Source organism: Myotis brandtii, unplaced genomic scaffold (genome assembly GCF_000412655.1).
Source record: "Myotis brandtii unplaced genomic scaffold, ASM41265v1 scaffold71, whole genome shotgun sequence".
Taxonomy (NCBI): Eukaryota; Metazoa; Chordata; class Mammalia; order Chiroptera; family Vespertilionidae; genus Myotis; species Myotis brandtii.
Window position 1 is genome coordinate 1,454,843 of NW_005370787.1, and position 8,545 is coordinate 1,463,387.

Below are 8,545 nucleotides of genomic sequence, written 5' to 3' on the forward strand. Positions count from 1 at the left end.
CCAGTGTCTAGTAACTTTCAATAAGCTTGATAAATTAAAGGAATGATGCTGACTTTTAATGGCTGGTGTGGCCAGATGATATTTTAGCATTCTAAGGCTCTCTTAGGGTACTAAGAATCCTAGCTCAGTCAGTCATTAACTGTGTGCCATTGATTCAATTGAGTCCCAGTTTTAAGTTCAGTGTTTTTTAAAAAGATTTTCTTTCTTTTTTTTTTTTAAGAGAGAAAGGAAGGGAAAAGGGAGGGAGAGGGTAACATCAACATGACAGTGAGACATCTATCATCTGCCTCCTGCACGCCTCCTACTAGGGATTGAGTCCGTAATCCGGACATGTGCCCTGACCAGGAATTAAACTGGCAACCTTTTAGTACATGGTACAACACCCAACCCACTGAGCCACACCTGTCAAGGTTAAGTCTCAGTTTTCTTATCTGTAATATGGGATGATACTGCCTTTTCCACAGCATAGTTATATAACTTAGTAAGAATATATGAAAAGGGCTTGGCCTTAGTGCTTAGCACTTGTGGGTACTCAATAAATTATAGGTATATTACTGTTATTAATTATGAGGAAAACTAATTTTATAATTGAATTTCATTATCATTGACTTATTCTAGAGACATAGATACTATAAATCTGTACATTGATGCCTTATGTACATATGTAAATATATATAGATAGTAGAGACAGTAGAAATATAATATAGTAGAGACAATATAAATAATGCCTTACCCTTCAAAAGCTCTTTTCATGTACATAATCTCATGGGAAGAGCTTTATTTCATGGGATATAGTATAACTAAACAATGTCTGAGATCTAACTGTTCAGTGAATATTTTTTAAATGAATGAACACTGCTCTGAACTTTCATTTCCCTTTAAAATGGGGTGACAATTCATGTGGTTATACAAACGAGATTGTAAAAGCGCTTTGTAAGAGACAGTGTAAAGGTAAGTTATATATAATGACACTATTTTTAAAGGTGAAGTAGTTTTATTGCCAAAAATATTTTTTCCCACTGAGAAATATTTTTCTGAGGTATGTAAAAACCAAGAATGTTAAGAATATACAAGTTTGGATTTAGAGGAGTGTCATAGCTTCAGTCCATTTTGGTCTTTATGCCAAATGGTTGTCAGGTCTGCATTTGAAATGACTCTCCAGCCTTTTGCAGAAGTCCTGGCCTTGCCGCCATCTCTTCTGCGGCCACACCCTTTGTTTGTTATGCTCCTGGGAGTTACCTGAGAAAGTTCCCACCACTTTAAGAGGCATTATCATTTGTAAATCCTGAAACTTGTGAAAACAGCACCCTCTGTTTGATTTGTTTAGGTCGCCTCCCTTTAGTTCTGAGGAAGACTTGGATGCTGGCGACCTCGTCCAGGCATACACATCCCCAGAGTTACCTCTTGTGCCGCCGTCTAAAAACAACAAGAGTAGCTTTGGAAGGAAAACTGTCAAGAGTGACACTGACTGGACCGAAGGCAGTGAAATTGACGACTCTGATATTTCTCCCAAGCCCATGGGTGAGCTTTTATCATTAAAAGTCCTTTTGGAAATTTTGTTTAGGGCGGTGGTTCTCAACCAGGGGCAGCCAGCACAGGCAGTCTGAGCTGGAAATGGAGGAAAGGATAGGGCTTATCCAAAAGCTACCGCTGCCTCAGGAAAATGGACAGGGCTTAGCCACAAATGATATTCACATGGAAGGAGAGGAAGGATTCGGGAATGCCTGGGTGTATTAGTTTCCTTGGGCTGCTATAACCACGTACCACATACTGGGGGGCTTAAACACATGAATGTGCTGTCTCATAGTTCGGAGGCTGGAGGGCCAAAATCAAGGAGGCCGAGTTAATCATACTGGGGCCGCAGGGATCTCTCACGTCTCTCTTCTTGGCCTGTAGTTGTCCGTCCCCCTATCATCACATGGGCCTCCCTCCATGAGTGCCTGTGTCCAGATTCCCCATTTTTGTAAGGGCACCAGTCATACTGGAGTTGGGCTCACCCTAATGACCTCACTTTAGCTTCATTATCTCTTAAAAGGCCCGGTCTCTAAATAAGATCACATTCTGAGGTATTGGGGTTAGGACTTCAACATATGAATTTAGAGAGACACAGTCAACTAATAAAATTGGGTGACTATAAGAATGGCTATTCTAATACATTCTGCTTTCGGAGATGGGGCAAGTCTAAAGGAACATAAGGTCCAAGTCTGTAACTGTTGTTAATTTGCTGAAGAGAAATGGTACTCTAGGTTCACTTAAAAAAAAAAATTCTGTTTAATATAATTTTTAAAATATATTTTAACCATATCAGATGTAAATTAGTTTTGGTATTGTATACACATATATTTGTATAATTGTCTAAAATATAACTAATTCATTTAAAATAATTAATATTGTTTTTGAAAATACCCATATGAATATTTTATTCATGTAGGTTACCTCACTGAAATTAATGTTTCTGATCAGAACTTGAATGAGACCATCCTTCTTTGATTTAAAATGAAAATTTTTGGTGGGCGCATAGTGCATATACAGATCTTGTAGCATAGAAACCCACACACCTGAAACCTATATGTTCATGTTGACCAATGTCACCCCAATAAATTTAATAAATAAAAAATAATTAAAAAATAAATAAGATAAAAAATTTTACTGCTCCTAGTCTAGAGAGCCATTATTTTTTAAGGAAATTATAAGTATTTAATGTAGCATTTTAAACCCCAAAATACATCAATTGAGTTTAATAGTACATACTTATTTGCAAAGCTTAAACTCAAAATTGCTTGTTAAGTTATTTTGGAACTGAAGATAGATACAAGTTTTTTAAACTTTTCCTATTTTCTGTTGGTCATATAGGAAACTCCATTAAAACATTAACTGAAAAAGTTGAAAAGACGGTTTCAAATCAAAGAAATGTGAGTAAGCCAGTTGGTGGGATTAATGTTGCTGAAGCATTCATCAAAAGAGAATTTAAAGAAGAACTAAAGGTGAAATCATGTTTACTTGCTAACTATAGAGAATTTCATTGTAATTTTATTTTTTGTAGTATAGAGGTTGAGATTTTTACCTTTTCTTGTTTTCAGTATTGCCTTTCTTCCCATTCCATAGAGAATCAAAGATATTGGAATGATAACTGGTAATAATGTCTTATGCTTAGCAAACTACAGCTTTTCAGAATCCTGTCCTGTGTGTTGATGCTTGCAGATATTAGATGGTTTGTCCTCAGAAACTTGTGACAGCCTAGAATCTGGGGGCTCTAGATATAAATCCAGGGACTTTTCTGCTGCCATGGTGTGACCTGGAAGTAAAATAGGGACTTTTCAGGGTTTAGTCCAACTCCGTAGTTGGTGGAGAAATCCTTCAGTAGTTGGTGGTGAGCCGAGAGGAGGGCAGAGCCTGAGCAGAGGAGAGGCCCTTACACGTTCCGAGCAGTTCCAACACCCAGGACCCCGGTGTTTCTGTGGAGGAAGATCTCCCTTTGTATTTCTGACACAGCTCAGACGTGTCGACAGGGTCTTCTAGTAGTAGTCGTTCTTTGCTTCATTTTTCACTTAGATGAATTCTTTTCCTGTTCGTCTATGGAATCCAGAACATTCTGACAAACTACATTTATTAGTTAGTGCTATTTGTTTTACACCAGCCAAATATGACAAAAAGCCATGTACGTATTTCAAGGCAGAGCTCACGTGCCTCCCTTAGAAGGTCGTGGTAGAAAGGCAAGTCCTTCCGGGTAGGGACTATTCCTGAGGGCCCACGTGTGGATTAAATGTCGCTATTGCAGGTAAGAGCTCCAGAGCTGCCCTAGCTCCTACTTTGGGGAGCATCCTAACTTTATTTCTAAAAGGCAGTGTTTCTGGAGTTTTCCAAATTTATGATTGGTAGAGTAGAAAACATACGTTTCCATGGCAAGAAACAAAAAAGGGTTTTTTTCTTCCATTTTCAAAACACGAATTTCTAAATCCATTTCCAGAAATGACCAGAGCATGGATCCTCTGAGGTTCCCAGCTTCATATCGCTCCGTGTCAGCAGCTCGTCTGGCCAACAAAGTGACGTGTGCCACTTCTTTAGGAAACATTATTCTCCATGTATTTCTTTTAGTGCTCAGATGTGGATGATGACGACTGGGACATATCATCCTTAATAGAAGAAAAGTCTCTGGGGAAAATAACCGGGAAAGAGCAGAGAGAACCTCCGCCTGTGAAGCATGAGTCACATTTGGCTCAAGTGCCAACTGCCTGGGGTGCACCAACTCCGAGAGGGCCAAAGAGAGAAGGTGTGCTACTTTGGTGTCTTGCAGAAGCTCGGTCCATTTTCCAATTACTGCGTTTCATCTTTATAAATATCTAATTAAACTATGCAAATATATCCTCAGACAGAAACACTGTTGGCACAACAAAGACCTCGATGCTTTATGTTATTTTAATAAGGACTGAATATGCACAACTTACTGATTTGTGTATATTTACTAATTGTTTTTATTTACTTTTAGAACTAATCTTTAGTATTTAAATTTTTACATTGTTTTTGAAAATGCCCATATAAATATACTCTTCATGCAGGTGCCCCATAAAAATTAAAATGGCAGTGTTTCTGGAGTTTTCCAAATTTATGATTGGTAGAGTAGAAAACATACGTTTCCATGGCAAGAAACAAAAAAGGGTTTTTTTCTTCCATTTTCAAAACACGAATTTCTAAATCCATTTCCAGAAATGACCAGAGCATGGATCCTCTGAGGTTCCCAGCTTCATATCGCTCCGTGTCAGCAGCTCGTCTGGCCAACAAAGTGACGTGTGCCACTTCTTTAGGAAACATTATTCTCCATGTATTTCTTTTAGTGCTCAGATGTGGATGATGACGACTGGGACATATCATCCTTAATAGAAGAAAAGTCTCTGGGGAAAATAACCGGGAAAGAGCAGAGAGAACCTCCGCCTGTGAAGCATGAGTCACATTTGGCTCAAGTGCCAACTGCCTGGGGTGCACCAACTCCGAGAGGGCCAAAGAGAGAAGGTGTGCTACTTTGGTGTCTTGCAGAAGCTCGGTCCATTTTCCAATTACTGCGTTTCATCTTTATAAATATCTAATTAAACTATGCAAATATATCCTCAGACAGAAACACTGTTGGCACAACAAAGACCTCGATGCTTTATGTTATTTTAATAAGGACTGAATATGCACAACTTACTGATTTGTGTATATTTACTAATTATTTTTATTTACTTTTAGAACTAATTTTTAGTATTTAAATTTTTACATTGTTTTTTTAAAATATATTTTATTGATTTTTTACAGAGAGGAAAGGAGAAGGATAGAGAGTTAGAAACAACTATGAGAGAGAAACATCGATCAGCTGCCTCCTGCACACCCCCTACTAGGGATGTGCCCGAAACCAAGGTACATGCCCTTGACCAGAATCGAACCTGGAACCCCTCATTCCACAGGCCGACGCTCTATCCAGTGAGCCAAACCAGTTAGGGCTATATTGTTTTTGAAAATGCCCATATACATATACTCTTCATGCAGGTGCCCCATAAAAATTAAAATTTCTGATCATGCACTTGGATGAGGCCATTCTCTGGCAGTCTTCCTGTGTTATTCTGTTTACATATTAAGTATTTTTATTGTCTTTGAAGGAAGATTTTTCTTGTGGCATTATAGCCAGTGGGATAAATGACAATGAAACTATTAGTAGAAACTCTTCCTGGATAAGTCCTGGAGTCTGCATAAGGCCAGAGACTTAACTCTTGATGCATTAATTTTTTAAAATTAGAAAATGTAATTTGTTTTTTATCAGAGTAAATCTTGTACACGGTGAAAGTCAAGTCGTACAGGAGCGCTTTCCCACCTGTAGTGCCCCATCAATCTGCTATTAGTGCCTCTGCTTCTAGACCAGTGGTTCTCAACCTTCCTAAAGCAGCGACCCTTTAATACAGTTCCTCATGTTGTGGTGACCCCCAACCATAAAATTATTTTCGTTGCTACTTCATACCTGTAATTTTGCTACTGTTATGAATCGTAATGTAAATATCTGATGTGCAGGATGTATTTTCATTGCTCGCGACCCACAGGTTGAGAACCGCTGTTCTAGACTTATCAACTTGAGATATTAACTGTCAATGTCCTATCACACAGATGAAGACTTGGCTCATTTTCTCCACTCACACCTCTCATTGGTATTTTTGTACCCATGTTTGTAATTTTAAATTAACACGTTAATACCAGCATTTGCTCTGGCCACTTGCAGCACTATCTCTCAACCACTCTGCTTTGTAAAATGAACCATTGCTACCTCTACCTTTCACTTCACCTTTTCCCTCCACCAATGTGTCAGCTGGGCCTTTACTCTCACATTGTCAAGTCATAACACCGACCTCTGATCTGGAACCGTCATTAAGTTCCCTGTGCTGCGCCTGAAAATCGATTCTAATAGTTGAAAAACCAAAAGGCCATGTTTACGGTACAGTGACTCCAAGTTCCCAGGGCAGAGAGGACTCTCTTAGTCCATTTCCTTTGTCTTCTCCCTGTGCCATGAGAAGTTTAGAACTATAAAAATATAGCTAGGCCCATGTTAAATACATTTTCCAGAAGTACCTTTACCACATTCAACTTTGATCCATTGTAAGCATGTTGTTAAAAAACAATTATTTTTTAACTTTACCGTTTCTGCAGCATAATGTTTAGCTTGGATATTTTATGAATAAAATGTTACTATTTTCAAGATGGATTCAAGAATTAGTTCTCTCATCTTCTCTAGCTAGACCTTCTCCACCAATAAACCTTTCTTTGCTCCAAACCCTGATCTATTGAGTATTGGCCTTTCTTTTGAAGCATTGGCACACGAGCCTTGGGCTTGTAACAAAGGGTGAGCCAGCCAGGAGCTAGAGTTCCTAGTGGATTGGCCCCCACTGTGCTGACCGCCTAAATTGTGCTGCACCCACCCCCCCACCTCACCCCCTCCTGCACTTGTCATATTTGGAGTAAGGAAACATCTTTGGACTTTGGTCAATTGTCTGTGTGATATAAGCAACCTTCCCCTCCCCCCGCCCCCAGCAGTTTGGTAAATGATACCTTTGTAAGCAATTTTGAAGCATTTAACATTTATATTTTTCTCCCTGCCTAATCCCTCAAGAAGTTTGGAGACTTTGAATGATTATTATTATTTTCATGGCAACATGGTTGTTTGCATAACGTTCTATAGGAATCTGTTTTCTCTATAATAGGACACAGATTAGAAACCCTTGATGAGGCTTTGACTGGAATGTCATGTTTGAAGGAGACATGCACAGACTCTGGATCTCCCCAAAAAGCTCTAAGGAATTGAGGTTGACTTCTGAGGCTGATCAAAGCCCCTTGGAAAAACAGCCTGGTACCTTTCTTACATGGTTCATGGCAGTCTTTCCAGGTAAGGAACAGAGGTTGCTTTCCTGGGAGATGGCAAAGGAAGACCCTGAGGACATTTTGGGGGACCTCGAGAACCTGAGGAATTCACCCCAATCTATAGGTATTACAGGCAAGTGCTGATGGCAACTATGCGGCTTGGCTTCTCAGCCATGAGGCTAATCTGGAGAGTCCTTATGAAATTCCAGCAAAGCAGATATATAATCAATTGCTGTTCTTGTCGTACTTATGCAAATCACAGACCAAATTTACTGAAACTAGGCTTATGCAATGGATTAGTCTTAACTTGGCTATCTTTGATAAAATGAGGGTGATTTTCGAGAGAGAAATTGTTTCAATTGAAACCATAATGTACAATTGTGGATATTAGGTTATAGCTTGGTTAACTGTCCTCAAAATTTTATTTTTTTCACCTGTGGACAGGACTGGGTCCTGAATTTTTCTAGCAAAAATGTTTGGCTGCAGCCCTCTTAACTAGTGTTTTACTTTTCTCCCTTCCTTTGCCCTGGAGTTACTGAGAACGAAAACTTTATTCTGAGCCTTGCATATGCAGACTGTAGTTAGATGATATAATGTAAACTTCGGAGAAATCTTCACAATAGCTCACATTTGATAGTTTAGGTGACGGATGCTGTGTAAGCCACAGAGACAGCTGATGTTCGGACTGCAGATCAGTGCAATCTGTCGAATTTTCACTGCCTGCCCTCATTCCCGCAAAAATGAAGCTCTGAGCCTTTCATCTGGGGGTCTTCTAGACTGACAGCTTTACAGACTCAGAGACTGGCTATGGTTTGCTTTAATCCTTACTTAGGGTACATGTATCCTGGCCTACTGTTTCTTTCACCATTGCTGTGGTCTCCGCTTGTAAACTGTACACCCAAAATGCCTCCTCTAAGGCTCAGGTGGGCATGTGAGATTATAAGGGCCAGAAGAGGGGCACCCAGGGGCAGACAAATCTTACTACAAGCTAATCCTCCCGCTGTGTTGAACCTGGGCCCAGTTGCTCTATTTCCCTCAAGATTGAGGAATGGCCCTAACCAGTTTGGCTCAGTGGATAGAGCATCAGCCTGCGGACTCAAGGGTCCCGGGTTCGATTCCGGTCAAGGGCATGTACCGTGGTTGCGGGCACATCCCCAGTAGGGAGTGTGCA

At 39.8% G+C, this 8,545-nt stretch overlaps 1 protein-coding gene across 1 annotated transcript in view; it reads left to right on the forward strand.

Annotated features, from left to right (window-relative positions):
- Positions 1-8,545, forward strand: part of DZIP1 (DAZ interacting zinc finger protein 1) — a 57,046-nt gene that overhangs the window by 45,311 nt on the left and 3,190 nt on the right. The window contains exons 20-22 of the mRNA XM_014530078.1: positions 1,328-1,521; positions 2,854-2,984; positions 4,096-4,270. Of these exons, the coding sequence (XP_014385564.1) occupies positions 1,328-1,521; positions 2,854-2,984; positions 4,096-4,270 (500 nt within the window). The remainder of the gene's footprint in view (positions 1-1,327; positions 1,522-2,853; positions 2,985-4,095; positions 4,271-8,545) is intronic.